The following is a 21,673-nucleotide window of genomic DNA, read 5'->3' on the forward strand; positions in this document are numbered from 1 at the left end:
AGGGCTGAGCGCGGCTGGCGGAGCCCCAGCGCCCCGGGCCCCTTCCCTCCGGCCGGACACCTCCGCGCAGTCGGGAACCGGCGGCCGGAGCGGGCGGCCGGCCTGCGCTCGGAGGCCGCGAGCAGGGTCATCGCGAGGCCTCGGGTGTCGCCCGCCCGTGACAGCTCGGCTGGCGGCCTCGGGAGCGGCCCGCGGCCCGGGACCCGGGGGCGTTGTGCGTCCGTGCGGCGCCCGCCGGGCTGCCCCGTCCCCCCCCTCGGCGCGTCCCGCCCCGAGTTAGACAGAAGGGCCTCCGCAGACCCGGGCCCGAGTGAGGGTCCCCGCGCACCGACCCCCGTTGCCCCCGCTGCCCCCCGGTTCTCTGCGGCCTCGCCGGCCGTGGTGCACACGAGCTTGTAAGGCTGGAGGTGCTCGAGCGCCTGCTGCCCCGGACCCCCCCGCCCCCGGCCGCCCTGATGGAGGCCGAGCTGCTGCAGTCGCCTCTGCTGGGGCCCGGGGAGCAGGACGAGGCCGACCTGAGCGACTGGAACCTGCCCTTGGCCTTCGTGAAGAAGCGGCACTGCGAGAAGATCGAGGGCTCCAAGTCCTTGGCCCAGAGCTGGCGGATGAAGGACCGGGTAGGTGGGCTCCCGGGCGCCCCTGGCATCTCGGTGGTCGCCCCCAGGGCGCATCCTTGGCAAAGCGGCGATGCGTTTTCGTGGTTCCTTTTCCCCAGCCACGTGTCGCGAGGCTACTAAAAAGCACAACCCGTGTCTGCCTCCAGCTCTGGCCGCCGCGGGAAGGCTGTGGGTTCGTCCCGGGTGTTCGCTCGCCGAGTTCTGATGGAGGTGGTAGCAGGGAAGCGGTTCCGCGCGCGGGGATGTGCTTGGTGCTGCGAGCACCGAGCACCGAGCACCCAGGGGAAGGGCCACTGGGCTGTTACTGCTCGCACCCGAGCTCATCCCCGCGGAGTTGAGCTCCTGCCCCGGGGGCAGTGAGTGGGGCCTAAGCTAGTGGCGAGGAAACGAAGTTGCGGGCAGGTGTTCAGCTGGTAACAAATGGATACAAAGTTACCGCGACCGTCAGCTCAGCCTCTAATCCAAACAAGGGGTCTGGACCCCTGACTTCGCTCCTTTTATGGGGTGTCCCGTCGCTGGGACCTGGAGACAGACTTTCTCCAGGAGCTGCGTTAGGACATGAGGGGTTGGACTCGGGTCCCCAGGATGTTGGGGTGTGGACAGCGACTCCCAAGCCGCTGGTAGGAAAGAAAACAGCCAGGTTCGTTGACTCTGGCCTTAGTCAACCACCGTCTGCTCCCTGGTCCCGAGCACAGGCGCGGGGCTGTGTCACGGTGCACGCTTGGCACTCGTCTTTTTGTGATTTATTTTCTCCAAGACCGTGTTTATTCATGTGAACGTTTCGGTGCTAGAAGAGGGGTCGCTGTCGTTATAACTCAGTGTGATTGCTCTGGGCTCATGACTATGCTTAGAGAGCAGCGGTTCTCAACCTGTGGGTCGCGACCCCTTTGGCGGTCGAACGACCCTTTCACAGGGGTCGCCTAAGACCATCCTGCACATCAGATATTTACATGACGATTCATCACAGTAGCAACATGACAGTGATGAAGTAGCAACGAAAATAATTTTATGGCTGGGTCACAACATGAGGAGCTGTATTTAAAGGGCCAGAAGGACACAGAACCTGGCTATGGTGATCACCCAAACGCAGCGCTGCCTCTGTGTCATTCCTTCTTCGCCGACTCCATCCACACCTTTGGGAACCCCTGGACCTGCTGAGGTTGGACCCCAACAATAAAATATATATTTAAAAAAAATAAATAAATAAAGGGCCAGAAGGTTGAGAACCGCTGTTATAGAAGATTATTGATTTGGGTATTGCAACGTCAGACATAGGTGAGGGCACTGTTGCGGCGAGTCTAGTTACCCACGATGCTTCCTTCCGTTGTTGACTTGGCTCAGTGTTAACCAGCTCACTGCCACTCGTCCAAAACGGAAACCATCCCCGCACGCCACGATATTTTGAATTTAATTTAAAAAAGTCAATTTGCAGTGAATATTATAAAAATAAATGTGTTACAATTTGGGTGTTCTTGAATATTTTCAGCTGAAAATTCTCACGAAAAATGATTTTAAAGGAAAACATTTTTTTTTAATAGACGCGCGTGGCGTGTGGGGAAGGCCTGCCGCTGCGTCTACAGACGCTCATGGCGTCCAGCGGGTTAAAAAGTTAGGAACATTTGTTTCATCCAAAAGTAATTTAAGAAGTAGAAGAGGTGCTCATGGGAAAAGACCACACAAAGCCGGCATTTAGTATGAATTACATCGTTCAGAGCTGTGGTGGTTGCTCGGCATATGTGAAAACACATTTATTTTAAAGTTACTGTCTAGTCTTTCTTTCTTTCTACTTGGGCATCTTTTTCTCTGTTGAAATGTGGTTTCCTCTGCTCCCTAAACACATGCTCCAACTGTGCAGAAGCGATTAATGGGTATATTTTCTGACCTTTGATTTAAAGCATTAATTTGTCAACCATCCACATAACCGATGAGAAGGGCTCCGTAGGGTAATAGGAGAAGGAAAGCTCGGTCTCGCTTAGAGCGGAAGGACTTCGCTGTCTCTGACGCTGGCAAATCGTTAATGAAGAAGAAAACAGCAGCTAAGGGTTTCAGTTACGTTTGGGAAAACTTGTCCCCTGAGCTGTCCTGGGCACCATCACGCTGGTCACACCCTGAGGGGACCTGGCGCCCTGGGGCGGGCTCTGTGGAGGGGGGAGCGGCCGCCTGGAGGGGCACACGCAGGACAGCTGAGGGGCGCTGGGCCCAGCCAGGACCCCTTCCCTTTCTCTCACTCTTTTCTTTTTCTTTGTAACCAGAAAGCCTTTTTTTTTTTTTTTAATGTGAAATCTTCCGTTTCTGAAGTGTTGGCACTGATTCAGGTTACAGAACACGAGCAGTTCGTTTGGGGCTGTGCTGGGCAGGGGGCCACCTCTCCTCCGGCAGCTCTCTCTGCCTCCCTGCGCCCCAGGGGCCGCCACAGCCGCCCGGGGCAGCCTCATCACAGAGCAGCAGGCGTGGGTCTAGTTGTCCTGTGCTCGCACCGACGCCAGCAGGTTAGGGGTGCCGCCAGCGGGTTAGGGGTGCCGCCAGCGGGTTAGGGGTGCCGCCAGCGGGTTAGGGGTGCCGCCAGCAGGTTAGGGGTGCCGCCAGCAGGTTAGGGGGTGCTGCAAGAATCCTTAAAACATGCAGAACCTGACTATTTACTGGGCACTAACCAACCTTCCTCCCTTCCTTCCTTTCTTTTTTTCTTCTTTTCGTTAATCCTCACCAGAGCACATTTTTCCCATTGGGTTTTACAGAGAGTGGGAAGGGCGGGGGAGAGACAGAGAGAGAGAGAATCATCGATGTGAGAGAGACACATCAATTGGTTGCCTCCCGCATGCACCCCAGCCATGGCCAGCAGTCGAGCCTGCAACCAAGGTATGTGCCCTTGACCAGAATTGAACCCATGACCCTTCAGTCCGTGGACCGACACTCGATAACCACTGAGCAAACTGGCCGGGGTGCACTGGCCCCGTTTGCCTTAGATTGTCCAATTAAAAAATTTGGCTACAGCCAATGCAATAGCTGTCCGTTGTAAATGGATAAAAACTGTACCTAATTTTTTATCAGATTGGCAAGAAGTATATTTTTCGGTGTGGCGCAGAATCTTGGTAATCAGTGCAGGTGCCATGAGATGAAAAGGCTGGAAATCGCTGGCCTCCACTCGACTTCCCATGGGCCCTTGTCTGCCCTGAGTGCGGGCGGTCTTGGCTTCGTCCAGGGATCAGTGTGCAATGCCTGCACTCTTATTTTGTCCATATTTAGTGGCTGCTTCCTGGTGTCCTATTTATTGACGTGGCTAAGGATCCCTGAAGGGGACTGGCCACTCCAAAGAGTGTTCTGCCACTCAGCATGGCGCTCTCTTACAGAGCTACCCCCTCCCACCCCGTGCGCGCCCCTCTCGCTGCTGCCGCGGCCTTTGCTGTGAATCAGTGCTGCTTGTCCAATGCGGCCACTGTGTGTGCTCATTAAATGCTGTTACCAAATTGCTCTGTTGTTTGGTTAATTCTGTTAGGATACATATGCATCAATAGCATGTGTGGCTTGTAATTTTCAAATAACAAGACTTACGTGGATTACAGTTCAAAGGGAACCATTCGTAGACCCATGGCTAAAACAGACACGTCTAAACCAACCGCCCGTTGCGGTTTACTGTGACGCTTCACAGGGATCAGCGTTCATTTCCCGCCGGAAGGTGGGCATGGGGGCTCCCTGGCCTCCGGTGACCTCTGTCCTCGAGTCTGTGGGCTGAATGGGAAGCCGGGGGCAGAGGCGGTGACCTGCCTCCCAGCAGGTGTGGCTGCGATGAGCCGTTTCCCAAACCCGCTTCTGGGCGGGCGGGCGGGCTCTTTGTGAGCCTGGCTTTGAGTCCCTGGTGAGAGCGAGTAGATACATTAAACTAATGCCAGGACCGTGAGGGTACATGGTGGCACTTGGCGTACGTGGTCACACCGCAGTCTTGCCTTCTCCACTCCCTCCTTTCCCGACCTTCATCTTTCTCCGTTTCTCCCGCGGGGCCCTTCCCCCGGCGCCGAGGCCACCCCGCGGGGCCCTCTGTCCTGTTAAAGCTGAGGCCGCCTGAGTCCTCACCCTGTCTGACCTCAGCGCTTTCCACGTGCTCTGAGTCTCTGACTGCTCCCCCTCAGCCCCTTGGCTCATGGCCGCTAAGGGTCTCGCTTATGGCTTTAAATGCCATCTGCATGCCCCAGCCTCCAGCCCCTAAGGCCCAGTTCTGACCTGCGCCCGGGACTCCGTCTCCGACGCCTGCTTCGCCCTAGTTACCCCCTCAGCACACCACCAGCACCAGCACCAGCACCACCACCATCACCACCACCACCACCATCACCAGCACCACCACCACCACCACCATCACCACCATCACCACCACCACCAGCACCAGCACCACCACCATCACCACCAGCACCACCACCATCACCAGCACCACCACCACCACCACCACCACCACCACCATCACCACCACCACCACCACCACCATCACCACCACCACCACCATCACCACCACCACCATCACCACCACCACCACCACCACCACCATCACCACCACCACCATCACCACCACCACCATCACCACCACCATCACCACCACCACCACCACCACCACCACCACCATCACCACCACCACCATCACCACCATCACCACCACCACCACCATCACCACCACCACCACCACCATCACCACCACCATCACCACCACCACCACCACCATCACCACCACCATCACCACCACCACCACCACCACCACCATCACCACCACCACCACCACCACCATCGCACCACCACCACCACCACCACCACCATCACCACCACCACCACCACCACCACCACCACCATCACCACCACCACCACCACCACCACCACCATCACCACCACCACCATCACCACCACCACCACCACCACCATCACCACCACCACCACCATCACCACCACCATCACCACCACCACCACCACCACCACCACCACCATCACCACCACCACCATCACCATCACCACCACCATCACCACCACCACCATCACCACCATCACCACCACCACCACCACCACCACCATCACCACCACCACCACCATCACCATCACCACCACCACCACCACCACCACCATCACCACCACCACCACCACCACCACCACCATCACCACCACCACCACCACCACCACCACCACCATCACCACCACCACCACCACCACCACCACCACCACCACCACCACCAGCACTCGTTCAGGCCGAGTCCAGAACTGGCCCTCCGCTCCTTCCTCGTCGCCCTGTAAGTTCGTAGAACCGGCAGTTTTGTCTCCAAAGCATGACCGTCTGTCGGACCTCCTCGCCTTGTCTCCGCCGCTGAGCCCGTCCAGGCAGCCGCGCCTTCTGTGCGGCTCCAGCTGTGCTGACCGGCCTCCCGGCACCGCACTCCCTGTGCTGTCCATCCTGCACCAGAGGCCAGAGGGCGCTCTTAAAAGTGAGTCGCAGTCCCTGAGGGCCTGCTGCCTCCCGCCGGCTCCTGGGTGTGCGGAGCGGCCTGTTGAAGTTCTTGCATCTGGAGGGTTGGTTTCCACCAAAAGTTTGGGAAATGTGCTGCCATGTTTTCGTCCCCGCCCCGCCCCCGCCCCCTTGAGTCTTGCGGAACTGCAGTTACATTTCTTCTGGCTCAGCGGTTCTCAACCTGTGGGTTGCAACCCCTTTGGGAGTCGAACGACCCTTTCACAGGGGTCGCCTAAGACCATCCTGCGTATCAGATATTTACATGACGATCCATCACAGTAGCAACATGACAGCTATGAAGTAACAACGACAATAATGTTATGGTTGGGTCACAGCATGAGGAGCTGTATTTAAAGGGCCAGAAGGTGGAGAACCGCTGTTCTGGATGCTTGGTGCCATCCTCCCAGGCCCTCCTGCCTTTCTGTTTCCGTCCCATGGTTCTGTAGCAGCGTCTTCCTGCTGCCTTGTTTGTTTTCTGCGGTGTTTAATAGGTTGCTAAGCCCATCCATTGTGTTCTCCATTTCAGATACTATGTTTTTATTCTCTAGAAATGGTCTTTTTTCTTAATGTGTTAAAAAATTTTTTTGGCCCTAGCCAGCTTGGCTCAGCGGATAGAGTGTTGGCCTGTGGACTCAAGGGTCCTGGGTTCGATTCTGGTCATGGGCACATGCCCAGGTTGCGGGCTTGATTCCCGGGCGGGGCGGGGGCCATGCAGGAGGCAGCCAATCAATGATTCTCTCTTCATTGATGTTTGTATCTCTCTCTCCCTCTCTCTTCCTCTCTGAAATCAATAAAAAACTATATTAAAAAAAATTTTTTTTCGCATATTTTTATTGATTTCAGAGAGGAAGGGAGAGGAAGAGAGACAGAAACATCAATGATGAGAGAGAATCATTGATTGGCTGCCTTCTGCACGTCCACACCAGGGATCGAACCCACAACCCAGGCACGTGCCCTTGACCAGAATCGAACCTGGGACTCTTCAGTCCGCAGGTCGACGCTTTATCCACTGAGCCAAACCAGCCAGGGCTAGAAATGGTCTTTTTTATAATTTATATTTCTGTTTTTTTTGTTCATGTTTTACTTTAAATCCTTGAATAAATTCATAATGTCCTTTTTTTTTAATCCTCACCCAAGGATATTTTTCCATCAATCCTTAGAGCAGAAGTGGGGGGTGGAGCGCGTGAGAGAGAAAAATATCAGTGAAACAGAGACACATCGACTGGTTGCTTCCCACATGCACTGGGGCTGGGGTCAAACCTGCAACCCAGGTGTGTGCTCTTGACTGAGAATCGAACCTGAGACCTTTCAGTGCGCAGGGCAATGCTCCAACCACTGGGCACACTGGCAGGGCTGTAGCATCTTAAAGCTCCTGCCTGTTATTCCCGCCCTCACTGCCTCTGCTTCTGTTGGCGATTTTCTCTGCTCGCGGGCCACAGTCTCCTGCTGTCACTCACCTGCTGGCCGTGGGCTGGACGCTGGGCTCAGGAGTGTGACGTCCAGTGGTCGTTGTCATCTCAACAGGCCGAGTGGTGTCCGGGCAGGAAGTCACTGCCCGGTGATTAGCTTCATTCTCTGAAGGCCGGTTCCTGGCTGCCTCTGAGCGGTCAGGCGGGCTGCCACCCTCGGCGCCGCCGGGCCCGGCCCTGTTTGCTCCTGTGGACTCACCTGGAGCCACGTCAGCCTCACCGCATGTATTTCCTTTTCCAATATGTTTTTATTGACTTCAGAGAGGAAGGGGGGGGGAGAGAGAGAGAGAGAGAGAGAGACATCGATGATGAGAGGGAATCATTGATCGGCTGCCTCCTGCACGCCCCCTACTGGGGATCAGGCTCACCACCCAGGCGTGTGCCCTTGATCAGAATCGAACCCGGGACCCTTCAGTCCACAGGCCGACACTCTATCCACTGAGCAAACCAGCTAGGGCTCCCCGCATGTATTGTCTATGTTGCTGTCATGCTACATAGAATGCTGTGTGACTGCAACATAGACAGTAGTGGAGACGGGGTGGCCCAGAAAGCCTGACTATGGCTCTGGCCCTTGGCAGAAAGGGGCTGGGGTCTGGCTTAGCCCGGCGCCTAAGGTGCAGCCTTCTGGGTGTTGGGTGAGGCCCCTTCTCCCTGACTTGTTGGGACGTGGGTGCTTCCCAGCCTCACCTGTGATTGACCCCCGGCCTCCTGGAGTCTCACTCAGCGCTCTGTGCCAGGCACTCGGCCCAGGACGTGGGGACTCTGAGTTCCGAGCTCCCGCTGCAGCGCTCCGCCCCTCCCCTCCCCTCCCCTCCCCTCCCCTCCCCTCCCCTCCCCTCCCCTCCGCGCTCCGCCTCTCTTCCAGCTGCGGCCTCCCTGCCCTGGTCTTGCCTCCTTAGCTCGTGACCCCTGTCTTGTGCTGCGTGGGGCCCCCTCTCCACACAGACGCTCAGTGGGCCCGGGGCTCACCCCACATGCTGCTTCTCTCGGGATCACGCTCCTGCAGCGCCTGCGGGTCATGGTTGGCTTAGCTGTCTGGTTGTCCTGGTGGGAGGGCGCCCTGGGTCATTAGGCGAGTGGAGGTCCCCCTACGGGTGACACGGAGGAGCCACGCGGGGAGATGGGGACTCGGAGACGTTTACGGTGCGAGGCCAGGCACCCGTGTGAAGCAGGTTAGAGGCGCTGAGGTCGCTCCTCGCATTAATAAACTGTGCGTGCAGCTGTCCCCCCCCCCCCCCAGCGTCACTTTCCAGCTGAAATGTAGCAGTGACATGTGAGATGCCATCGTGCTGTGAATTAGCATACAGATGGGGCTGGAAGACCTGGCTGCGACCCCCACCCCGGACAGTCAGTGCAGCCCAGGGGCGGGGCCTCTCTCCCGATGGAAGCATTTGCGTCTCACTGGGGTCTGTAAAGCCGGTGGGTCAGAGGTTGACGCTGAACGCTTGCTAAACATGTCACAGGATTTAAGCATAAAACCCTTTCCTGTGGCGGCGTTAGATCTAAACTGGTGCCTTGTCCCGCGGTCTCAGTGCCGGGCCTGGTGCTGCCTTCGGGGTTCAGGTGATCACACAGAATCCTCGGGTGTCAGTCACCGTTAGAGCCCGGGAAGGGTTGTCTGAGTGCTCTTCCCACTTAGATATCGATGAAAGAAGTCTCTCCCGTCTTACTTGATCTGGCGAAGTTCCTTTTGTTTTTAATCCTCACCGAAGGACATGTTTTTTATTGTTGTTTTTAGAGAGAGGGGAAGAGGGAGAGCGAGAGACGTTGATGTGAGAGAGAAATATTGATCAGTTGCCTCCCGTGCACACACCGACTGGGAATTGACCCTGCCCCCTAGGTGTGTGTCCTGGCCAGGAATCGAACCGGTGCCTTTGGTGTACGGGACGATGCTCCAACCAACTGAGCCACCGGCCAGGGCTGAACTTATTGGGTGACATTGGTTAATAACATTATGTAGGTTGACGGCTTTGATAACTCTCCCACGACTGCGCGGGTCTAATTCTCCTTCCAGCGCTGCACGCATGCCGCATCCACGTGTTGAGGCGGTGCGATGATGTCGTGCCCGTGTGAGAGCGTATGTCGTGCCCGTGTGAGAGCGTGTGTCGTGCGCATGGAGAGCGTGTGTCGTGCCCGTGTGAGAGCGTGTGTCGTGCCCGTGGAGAGCGTGTGTCGTGCACGTGGAGAGCGTGCGTCGTGCACGTGGAGAGCGCGTGTCGTGCACGTGGAGAGCGTGTGTCGTGCCCGTGTGAGAGCGTTGTCGTGCACGTGGAGAGCGTGTGTCATGCCCGTGTGAGAGCGCGTGTCGTGCATGTGGAGAGCGTGCGTCCTCCGGTGAACGGAGTCCGCACCGGGACGAGGTCACTGTCTGTCTCTCGCGTGCTTCTTGCTCCGCGTCTGTTGCCTCAGCAGCGCGGCTCCGTCCTCCCGGCGGCAGGTGCACTGCTTGTTTCTGTCCCTTTACAAACCTCTCTGTGTCCTGCTTTTCATATGTTTGTTGTAAACAGCTTGTAGACGGAGTGAAAAAAAACGAGTCTGACAATTTTTGTCTCTTAACTGGAGCATTTAGTGTGTTTACATTTATTTGGGCTGAAATCTGCCGTCTTATTTTGTGTTTTCTGTGCCTGTGCTGCTTCTTTTTTATGCTTTTTGTGGGTCGGAAATATTATTTAACGCCTTCCTTCCCTGTTTCTACCGGGACACACTGGTCCCCTCTCTTTGCAGTCATTCCCTAGAAACGGCGGCAGACGAGGAAGCGGGGTCAAGTTCGTCTCGACCTGGGCCCTTTCCTGGCAGCTTAGAGCCGGCCGGCCCTGCAGCCTGTGCTCCTGTGTGTCGGTGTCCGCGCGTCTTATTTATTTATTTAAAATATATCTTTATTGATGTCAGAGAGGAGGAGAGAGGGAGAGAGAGATGGAAACATCAACGATGAGAGCAAATCGTGGATTGGCTGCCTCCTGCACGCCCCCTACTGGGGATCTAGCCCGCAACCTGTGCCTGTGCCTTGACTGGAATCGAACCCGGGACCCTTTGGTCTGCGGCCAACGCTCTATCCACTGAGCCACACCAGCCAGGGCTCGCCCTGCATGTTATTTCGGGGCCAGCATCACCCGCACTCGCTGTCCCCGTGTCCTCCTGTCTGTGCTCTAGGTTCTGGCGTGTTTCTCGCTCTGCTCGTCGGTCCCCTGGGAGCTCCGACCTCCGTGGGGTCCCTCTCGCGTGACGGGAGACTTGAGGCTCCCTCCCGGAGGCCTGCGATGCCGGGTTCCGCGTGCTCCTCTGACAAGACCTTGGCTTCGTCCTGGTCGGAGGTGCTTCCCGGGCCTGGAGCTCCAGCCTGTCACCCCTGCAGCTCCGCGAGGCCCCCGCCTCCCGTGGGCCCTGCTGCGCTCTGCAGCCTTGGCCTCCATCGGCTGTTCCTCCCACGGCCCACGCCCGTCCGACGGCTCCAGGTTTCTATGGGGCTGGGCCCAGGGTGATGGCTGGCGCCGGGGAGGGGGGCGCCCTGTCAAGTTCTGCATGTGTGTGGGTGTTTCTGTCAGAATCGTGGTAGAGAGGGAGTTGATTCGGGGGGGGGGGGAGGTGAAGCAAGCTGGCCACATTGAGCGTCAGAATTCCGCAGTGAGGGCGGCAGGCAGGGCAGCAGCACCACTGTGGGCAGCGTGCTTCGTCCTTCTCCCTCCAGGCTCCGCTCAGGGCATGCGGAGCGGCTTCCTGAGCCGCCATGGCTGTTGCTTTTCTCGGTCAGCGCGGGGCAGGGCTGGCTGTGCGCGGCGACGGGGAGACCTCGCTTAGGCCCTAAGTAACATCGAGCGAGGAGCACTGCTGCTGAATTAAAAACACGGAAAGGCCACATTACTGAGTTAGTGAACTAAAAGGCGGTTGTAAAATACGAGCTCAAAATTCATAGCACATTAACTTGCACATAAATAGTCATGATTTTAAAGAATGGTGTCCTCTCCGTGTCGCAGTCTTTCCTTATTTCAGGCTTCACGTGTCCCCACAGACCGTGTTCCTGTGCGACGCCAGGTAACAGGGTGAGGAGTTATGTGGCTGTTGACACACACGCACCTTTTCAAGCTGCAGAGCAGAGAGTGGCCACGGGAGGTGTGTGGCCGCCTCCCGGCCCGACCGACCCCAGCCTCCTCAGGCCGGCCCTGCCCCTGCCCTGGACATCCCCCCCCCCCCTCCGCCTCCCGGCCTGCGACCGACCGCAGCCTCCTCAGGCCGGCCCTGCGCCTGCCCTGGGCACCCCCCCCTCTGCCTCCCGGCCTGCGACCGACCGCAGCCTCCTCAGGCCGGCCCTGCCCCTGCCCTGGGCACCCCCCTCCCCATCACGCAGCACTGGGAGCCCCGGGGTCTGGACATAAATCTCCTTCGTCTTGTGGTTTGCAGTTTTATTACTTTTACCTTTTAAAAAATTTATGCTCGTAAGAAAGCCATTTTACAGAAGACTTGAAAAATCGAAGAAAATGGTAATAATAGTGAAATAATACTGCGGGCTACTGGAATGAATTCTGGAGTTTCCTTTCCTGCCATTTTCAAGTGCACATATGATTACATTGTTGCCATGTGAGATTGATACAGTTTATGTTTGATTTTTTTTGTATTTACCTTTTTATATGCAGTTTTTTATGTTGTTAAATATTCCTGACGAATTTTTACGGCTCCTCATGCGTCCCAGGGAGCTGTGTTCACCTGTTGTTGGGTAGCCAGGTTCCGTGGGGCTCCCTTCCTACTGTGGGGGACTCTTCAGGGGGGATCGGGGAAGGCGGCGGCTGGGCGAGGGGCACGGGAGGCAGTGGAGGCGGAGGCCGGGGCTGCGAGGCCCTGCCCCTTGGGCGGAGGCTCTGCTCCCAGCCTGTCCTGTGGGCACCCCTTTCTCCAGGGGTGGGGCCCTCACTTAGACCACAGGTTCTGGACGAGGCGCCCGGTGGGGTTCGCAGGGAAAGGGCTCATTCTCCCATTTCCGATGGCGGCTGCAGGGGGAGTGGGTGCGGGGATGGCTCCGGGCCGCCCCGACGCCGAGGAAACAGAGGGAGGCGACGCCCGCCCGGAAGTTTCTGGGCCTCGGCTTTCAGACTTGCAGCGTGTGGTCGCCGCCGTGGTTTCCGTGGAGGGTTCTTGCCGGGCGGTCGCGGGCTGTTCAGTAGGCAGCCTGCGTGTGGATAGTTTTGTGCCCCTTCCCCCTCTCCTCGCTCAGCCCCTCAGTGAGGGTGGCCTGGGGAGGCCAGCTTCTCCTCTCGTGTCCACTTCATGGCCTCGGTGTGCATGTGTGAGCCAGGCATGATGTCCGCCTCGCGGGATTGCCGTGCAGGTGTCTGTTCAGCGCAGGCTGGTGCGTGCCAGCCGACCCGCGGTCACGGTGTGTCCGGTGAAGAACGGACTCCGAGAACGTGTGTCATGCAGGTTGTGCACATCTCTGCAGAGGCTGCGCAGGAGCGGGAGGGCGGGCCGGGCCGGGCTGGGCAGGGCGTGGCGTGGCACTCAGCTGGGGGCGTGGCGGGGGGGGGGCTGCCTGCACTTTTTTAAAAAAATATATTTTATTGATTTTTTTACAGAGAGGAAGGGAGAGGGCTAGGGAGTTAGAAACATCGATGAGAGAGAAACATCGATCAGCTGCCTCCTGCACACCCCCCACTGGGGATGTGCCCGCAACCAAGGCACATGCCCTTGACCGGAATCGAACCTGGGACCCCTCAGTCCGCAGGCCGACGCTCTATCCACTGAGCCAAACCGGCTAGGGCTGGCCTGCACTTTTACACACATCTATCATGTCAATTCTTTTTTTAAAACAATATTTTTAAAATTTATTTCACAGAGGAAGGGGAAGGGGGAGAAGGATGGAAGCATCACTGATGAGAGAGAAACACCCATCTGCTGCCTCCTGCACGCCCTGTTGAGGGCAATGCTCAACCACTGAGCCACACTGGCCGGGCTGTCATGTCAGGTCCGAGATGTTTTTCCTTTTGAAGCACAGATGAGAACTACGGGTCTTGATTACTAAGATAAATGCATTTTTCTTTAATATACTTGATATTTACATACCATTGATTTTACTGTAACCAGTGCCTGGGAAGATTAGTTGAAGGGTGAAAATAACTTTTCCTAGTTAAAAACCAGATTTTGATTTACTGTTAAAGTCGGGAAAATGCTCACAACGTGACTGAGGAGGACATGGGGCCCGGGCTGCCTGTGCGTGGTCCAGAGGACAGCGTGGGGCACAGCTCTCGGAGGACGGTGGCTCCGCGCTTTCGTTTGTAACCACATTTATGGTAAAACCGCTTCAAAGGAAACGGGTCAGAAGTGAGTGCGAGCAGTGAGGAGCGGGTGGAGAGGGCGTCCCTGCCCCGAAGCTCACGGTCCCCACAGATGGGAGCAGGACCCAGCGCTTTCTCTCTGGGGGGGGTGGGAGCCAGAGCCACAGGCCCCTCCCCCCATGAGCCCACTGGGCTCGCCCGAGGCTGCTCTTTTAAACTCAGAGCGACAGTGAGGCGATTTCAAAGACGTCTGCAGTCATCCTCCTCGTAGGTGCCCCCGCCCCCACCCCCTGACCGGCCATGCTGCGGCTTCGAGCGCAGTTGGTCTGACGTTAAGTGGTTAGCTCTTTATTTCCATTCGAGGCTTTCATCCTGAGGCTGTGCCAGGAGGAGGACCCAGATCCACCGTGTGGTTGGCTGGTTGCTTCCGTAGTTAGAAAGGCAGCCGGCAGTAAAGCAGTTGATTTTTTTTTAAAAATATTTTTTATTGCCGAAACCGGTTTGGCTCAGTGGATAGAGCGTCGGCCTGCGGACTGAAAGGTCCCAGGTTCAATTCCGGTCAAGGGCATGTGCCTGGGTTGCGGGCACATCCCCAGTGGGAGATGTGCAGGAGGCGGCTGATCGATGTTTCTCTCCCATTGATGTTTCTAACTCTCTATCTCTCTCCCTTCCTCTCTGTAAAAAATCAATAAAAAATATTTTTATTTTATTTTTTTTATTAATATATTTTATTGATTTTTTACAGAGAGGAAGGGAGAGAGATAGAGAGTTAGAAACATCAATGAGAGAGAAACATCGATCAGCCGCCTCCTGCACATCTCCCACTGGGGATGTGCCCGCAACCCAGGCACATGCCCTTGACCGGAATTGAACCTGGGACCCCTCAGTCCGCAGGCCGACGCTGTATCCACTGAGCTAAACCGGTTTTGGCGAGCGGTTGATTTTTAAGTGTTTGAAAAAGAATCGATTCCGCAGTGGGCGCGGCTCCCCTAAGAGCGGGCGGTGTGTCCGGCTGCGACTTCCCTTTTCCAGGAGAACGTCTGGAATCACACACCTGCGACCGCCTCCCCTCCACGAACCAGGGTGCACGTCCTTACTGCGTGTTAGGCCTTCGCATGCGCGAGGAGGACGGGAGCAGCCGGGCGCAGGCCGGGCCCCCAGGCGCCCACGCGCTCCGAGGCTGCCTGTAGCCCAGCCCCGCGCGTCCGCGGCGTGGACTCTGTTCCGCTCGCTCTTGTCCGCACCCGGATAGGGAGGCGGAGGGTGTGCTGACGCGTCGGGAGGGGCAGGTACTCGTGCTGGTGGCGGATGGGTTGCACGTGGTCTTGCGGGATGGCACGCTGGTGGAAGGTGGTCAAGCAGAACAGGGTGCGCTGACCATCCTGCCCTGGCTCCCACCTCCCCTCGTGCCCCCGCACAGTTCCCTGCCCCCCCCCCCCCCCCCATATTCCTGTTTTCTCCGCAGTTGCAGGAGCTCAGGTAAACACTTAGCAGTCCCCGGGGGAGCCTTAGACAGGGGAGCTCAGTGTTTGACGCCCTGTCCCCGCCCCTCCCCCCAGGCCCAGGCGTGCCTGGGGCACCTTATTTCCTCCTGGCTGTTCTGTTTGGAGAGGCCTTCACAGACCACACCCAACACCGGAGGGCCAAGGGCAGAGGCCCCTCAGGGCGAGTGGGGAAGAGCAGGGAAGAGTGGGGAAGGGAGGGCTTGCAGGGACTTGGCAGGCGCCCCTCCAGCCCCAGGGCCCAGCACAGCGGACTCGCCCCTCCCCGGGACCAGCAGCCTGTCTGCCATCCTGGTGGAACCCTCCAGGAGTGGCTGCATGGCCATCGCCGGGAGGGGTGCGTTTCTGTGTGGCCAGAGGGGTGCTTCAGGGGTGGGAAGGGGACAGCAGGCGGCCCTGGACTCCGGTGCTTTGTGGCTCAGAGTGAGGGGATCGTTAGTGACTGAACATGGTTTCCTGTGAAAAGGGGCGTTGCTACCTGCCTCCCAGGATCGATGGTCTAGCGCAGCCGTGGGCAAACTACGGCCCGTTGGAAATGAATAAAACTATTGAAAAAAAAGACCGTACCCTTTTATGTAATGATGTTTACTTTGAAGTTATATTAGTTCACACAAACACTCCATCCATGCTTTTGTTCCCGCCCTCCGGTCCAGTTTCAGAACCCATTGTGGCCCTCGAGTCAAAACGTTTGCCCGTCCCTGGGCTAGCAGCCATGCCTGTGTGAACCAGGAAGGCACTTCCTGTCCTTGAAAATTGGACTGTGTGGACCCGAGAGCCCGAAGCTCACCTGCACTCAGAGAAACGGAACCAGTAGGTCAGGCTGTGCACAGGCTCATGGGTTCCAGAGGCTGACATGTCCCAAACCTGCAAGGGGGCCCCCCAGGGACCAGGGGCCTCAAAGGCTGTCCGCTGCAGAGCCCAGTGCTGCCCGAGGAAGACCCTCTTTAGTCTACTCAGGCCTTCCGCTGGTCGGATGAGGCCCCCACGTCGGCAGTGGGGACCCATCGCTGGCACCAGGGCCCGCGCACGGGTCTCTGCAGATGTGGGTTCCGGCCGCGCGGGGCCTGGCGCGGAGCCTGCGGAGGCCGCGGCCTGTGCGGGTAGGTGGCGCCCTTGTTCCACTGTGTCCGATGTGGCGTTGGTCCGAGTGGCACAGGAGACCCGTCAGCAGCCTGGACTGCTTTACGGGTTCATTCTCTGCTGCGTAGGTTTTCCTGGGAACGAGAGAGAAGCGCTCGCTGGGCTCGGAGGAGCGGGAGGGCTGGGTGCCTGTGCGCCGTGAGGGTCAGAGCTCCTGGGAACGAGAACTGTGAAGACCTCAACATTTCAACTCGACGGTGACTCCAAATCTCAGCCTTTCGAGAGGAGGGGGTTCTCGGGGAGGCGCTGTGGGGTCTCCTGCCCCCGCGAGGCCCTGCCAGGCCTGTGACCCTCCCGGAGAGAGGCCCCTGGGAGAGTGACTCACGTCGCGTCACTGCCGCACGTCCCAGTGGCGTCGTTTCAGCGTCTCTGAGCCTCTCCCTCCATTGCCTTGTGGTCGCCCCTCTCCTGCAGAGCCTCTCTCTCTTCCCGCCGGTGCGCATGGCCTCATACTTTTCCAGAAACACTCGTTCTCCTGGGGAAACGGGAACTGTTCTGAACTCGTAGTTAAATCAAGTCTTTGGTAGCTGGCGCGTCAGGAAATTTGGTGAAAATAAATGATCTCAGATGTGTTGGGACATCACTGGCAAGATGCTGCCCGGGCCCTGGCCGGTGTGGCTCAGTGGACAGCACTGGGCTGCGGACCGGGTTCGATTCTGCCCAAGGGCATGTTCCTTGGTTGCAGGCTCCTCCCCAGCCTGGGCCCTGGTCAGGGCTCCTGCAGGAGGCTACCAATCAATGTGTTTCTGTGACATCGATGTTTCTCTGTCTCTCCCTCTCTCTCCCACCCTCTCTAAAATCAATAGAAAAATGTCATCAGGTGAGGATTAAAAAAATAAAAGTGAGAAAAAAACGATGCTGCCTGAGTGCAAACCCTTAGAGCAAGGCAGGGGTATTGATACCCTTTCAGCTGGGGGAGGAGCAGAAGCTGCCTGCACGCCTGCCTGCGGCTGGGGCCTTGCCCCTCCTCACTCCCCTCCTCTCGCTTGTCCAGGGGAGGGGAGGGGAGGGGAGGGGAGGGGAGGGGAGGGGCTTTGCTGTGAGGAGCCAGGGGAAGCGAAAGTGGGGAGGGCCGGCCGGTGAGGGACTGGACCCCGGGCTGGGAAGGATGTGCTGGGTGTGGAAGGTGCCGTCTTGTTCCGGACTCAGGGTCTGTCTGTCCTAGGATTCTGGCGCAGGGAGCTGTGCATCCTGGGCCAGCCCTGCCCACATGGTGGGGGTGCCATCGGCCTCACGTGTCCTCACTATTACACCGGGTCTGTGTGCCTTAAGCATCATGCAGCTTAAGGACAGGTGTTTGCAAAGAGAATACGTGTGTGTGTGTGTGTGTGTGTGTGTGTGTGTATAAAGAATAGTTTATTTTTAGAGAGGGCGGAAGGGAGAGGGAAAGAGGAACACTGATGTGAGAGAGAATCATACCTTCCACTGGGGATGGAGCCCGAAACCCAGGCATGTGCCTTTGACCGGGAATCGAACCAGCGATCTGGTGTGTGGGACGGTGCCCAGCCAACTGAGCCACACCGGCCCAGGGCCAAAGAGATTGAATTTAGGGCTGTTCACTTACCGTTAGAAAGAGGACGCTTACACTCCTAGTTGTGAAGAGGACCCCGGAGATTCACTTCATCAGGACGTGACTTTTATTTTATTTACTTAGAAGGGTGCTTCCATTCACTTCATTGCTTATTTGGATTGGATTTATTGGGGCGACACTGGCTGATGAGAGGATGTGGGCTCCGGCCGTCCAGTTCTGTAATGCAGCTGTGTGCTGTGCTGCGTGTTCGCCACCCCAAGTCAGGCCGTGACTTGCAGATTGGGTTTAAGTATGGATGCCTGTTAAGCAAACACTTCAGCGACGAGAGGCTAGCACATTGCCGTCGGCATGGAAAGCGCTCGTTGCAAATCTGCCTGCTCTTAGCCGCACGCGTCTGTGCAGTCTGCTGCGTCCCGACAGCACTAAATATTGTCCTGACGCGCGTTCCCTGTCCTCGGCCGGCCCGGGCTGGCGTTCCCGCATACATCACGGCGTGTGCGGGGTGGAGGGGAGCGGCGCGGCAGATGGAGGGCGTTGTGTGGTTCCGCGGGGAAGCCATACGTCAACTCCTGCCCGACCCCTGCTGACTGCGGTGCCATTTTTCTCCGCGATGGAGCCCGAGACAACTCGCAGGCTTTGCTAGACTGAGGGCCATGGAACAGGCTGGTGCCTCCTTCCTGCCCCGGTGCTCCCAGAAGTGGCAGCCACATCAGGATTCAGGTGACGTGTGTGACCAGGATTCTGCCCCGAAGTCCCCTTTTTGAGAAAGAATTACAAAGAGAAAACAGCCGAAACCAGTTTGGCTCAGTGGATAGAGCGTCGGCCTGCGGACTGAAAGGTCCCAGGTTCGATTCCCGTCAAGGGCATGTACCTGGGTTGCCGGCACATCCCCAGTAGGAGATGTGCAGGAGGCAGCTGATCGATGTTTCTTTCTCATCGATGTTTCTAACTCTCTGTCTCTCTCCCTTCCTCTCTGTAAAAAATCAATAAAATATATTTAAAAAAAAAAAGAGAGAGAAAACAGCACCAAGGCTTGGGCAAGCAGCTGCCCCTTAAGGTGTCTGAGAGTGTTGTGGCCTCCCGCTTGCCCGCCCTGCACAGCTCCCCTTGGCCGCGGAGGCCCTGGCCCAGCTCCTGAGTGGCACAGGGCACGGAGAGTCCGTCCTCATGCCCAGGGGCGGCTGGCCCAGGGCTGAGTCCCGTGCTCCTGAGAGGCCGGCTGGTTCCCAGGTCGTCTGCCTCCTGCTGACGTTGAGGGCTTTGCCGCAAGGGGAAGCATCGATTTGTTCTCTGGAACCCACACTCACCAGCGAAGCAGAAACCTAAGGCTTCTGTGGGGGGCGGGGGGGCACCCCTGGGGCCTGAAGAAGCTGAGCCAAGGGGGTTCCAGGTGCAGGGAACATGGACACTGATGCCCAGAGAGGCGGGCAGGGCGTTTGCAGCGTCCCCAGGGCCAGGGGCGGGGCTGGGTCACATGGAGGGGACACCCTGGGCTGCTGGGGAACCAGGTGGGGCCCCTTCTCGGAGAGGCAGGGGCAGCTGTTTCCTGAAGACGACTGAGCGGGCAGGTGGGGGCGGCGGAGCGGGAGCCGGGGGTCAGCTGGCGGCGCCTGTGACAGGGCTGGGGCGCGTGATGTGCGGACACTGAGGGCGTCGCCGAGGAAGAAGAATCAGCGCTGCGGCAGCTCCTTCAGTGCGAGGGACGGGCGGGGGCCAGCGGAACGTGTTTTAATTGCTTTCTGAGGGAGTCAGCGAGGGGAGGGGGGAACGGGTTTCTGGGCCGAGCTGTTCTGGTGCGGTGTCCTCCACGGCCCCACGGCCGGCTCCTCCCGGAGAACCCTCAGGGGCCTCTGACCCCGGGCCGGGGGTGTCGGGGGTCGGCCGGGCCGGGGGTGTCTGTCGGGGGTCGGCTGCATCCTCTTCAGTCCTCGTGGCTGAGGTCCTGTTACACCCCGAGCTCGGCAGTCGAGCTCACTGCAGAGCAGGCTCCTCCACGTGTGGCATGTGTGTCCCGCATGGACCGGGCCTGGGAGACCACGCTGGTGGCCAGGGCAGAGACCCGGAAGGCGGCCTCCCCGCCGGACACGGGCTCAGGAGGACCCGGTGCCGCGCGCTGACCGTACACTGTGGGGGCTGCTTGCCTTGGGGGTCGGTGAGGAGCAGCAGTCACCCACGCAGGTGCCCTGGGGAGGGGCTGCTCCTGCAGAGGCCGGAGGAGAGGAGCCCCCCCCCCCCCCCCCCCCCGCGCGCCTCAGGAGCTGGCCATGGTGCTGCCCGCAGGGCTTGGGGCCTGAGCGCTCTCTGGAGCCTGTCTTCCAAGCACTTCTGGGAGCATCTCCCTCCCTGGAGGGGAACTTATTCCTTGAGGTGTCCCCACACCCGGGAGCCTCTGGTGCCCGTGGCGCTGGGGGAGGCGTGACATGAGTGCGCAGTCCTGTCGGGGCGGTGCTGCTTGTGCCTCTTCACCTGCAGCTGCACTTTGTGCGAACCCTCAGGGAGCAGCGGGAGGCAGCTGGCCGGCTGCTGGGGCAGCTGACCGGCTCGGTGCCAGGCTCGGTGCCAGGGTGTTGACGTGGCGCGAGGTCCAGCTCACGTCCTCCCGCACCGGGCGCTGGGCTTCCTGCCGCAGGGCTGAGGAGAGCCACTTCCTCGGGCCTTTGCAGAGGCCCCTGAGCTACTGCTGGAGCAGGGTGGGGGGCCTCAGCCCTGGTCTGGAGACAGTCCCTCTCCCCCTCTTTCACCCAGCGCCTCCTCTGCACCCACAGGGCCCAGTGTCCAGCGTCAGAGGTGACGAGGCGCAGTCCAGGAGGCCCCCCGAGAGCAGGTGCCCGCCGGCCGGGCGCTGGTCTGGAGGCCTGGCCTCCGTGGCCGCAGGCACAGAGCAGAGGCTGAGGAGGGGCTGCCGCCCCTGGTGCAGCTCCAGCCTTGAGTTGTGATTGAAATGGTTCCTGACGGGTGTCATTTTTGAAATTGGTTTTGTTTTTGAAGAAGAAGAAAAAACCAATCTAAATGTGTTTATGAGGCCCAGATTGGATTTTTCTTTAAAATTACTGCATCAAGAAGGGATTTTTTTTTTTTTTTTTTTTTTTTGCCACAGCACTAAATCTAGTTTGCTTCCCTTCCTTTTCTTTTAAATAATAAGTTTTGCTGCACTTATTAGTGATTTTTTAATGGCTCCTTCAGGAATGTTGGATTCCTGTGCTTGGTTGTCTTGGCAGAAAAACCCATCAAGTGTACAGACCTGCGTTTTCAGATGAGGCCTCGCTCCGTCCCGGTGCGGCGCCAGGTGGTGATGAAACGTGGCCGCTCGTGGGGCGGTCAGAGCAGACAGGGCACTAACGGAGAAATAGGAGCAGCACCAGTTGCCAGACTGGCGGCAGGGAAGGTGCGCAGTGCGGGCAGGCTGCGCACCCCTCACCGGCCTGCATGGCCCCACCGAGGAGACGGGGCGCTGGCGGGATGTGCGGGAGGCCTGGGGGCGGCTGGCGGGATGTGTGCTGTCCACATCCTGTGAGATGCTGGGCCGTGGGTTTGATGATAGGTAGAAGTGGTTTAGGCCGTGATAATGCTCAGAGGAGAATGGTGCCTGCGGACACGTTTACCAGCACAACTGTGAGATGAATGGAAATGTTGCTCTTTGTTATTTCGTGTTTGTAACGCTTGCCACCTTTGCCCCGCACC

The 21,673-nt window shown here is 58.2% G+C and overlaps 1 protein-coding gene across 1 annotated transcript in view; it reads left to right on the forward strand.

The window, feature by feature from the left end:
• The first annotated feature begins 327 nt into the window (after positions 1 to 327).
• The window catches only part of RPTOR (regulatory associated protein of MTOR complex 1), a 79,980-nt gene continuing 58,634 nt past the window's right edge, over positions 328 to 21,673 (forward strand). Inside the window, exon 1 of the mRNA XM_081110739.1 lies at positions 328 to 617. Coding sequence (XP_080966865.1) covers positions 456 to 617 — 162 coding nt within the window. The 5' untranslated portion in view covers positions 328 to 455. The remainder of the gene's footprint in view (positions 618 to 21,673) is intronic.

This window comes from Myotis nattereri (assembly GCF_964212035.1).
Source record: "Myotis nattereri genome assembly, chromosome: 16".
In the NCBI taxonomy this organism is placed as follows: Eukaryota; Metazoa; Chordata; class Mammalia; order Chiroptera; family Vespertilionidae; genus Myotis; species Myotis nattereri.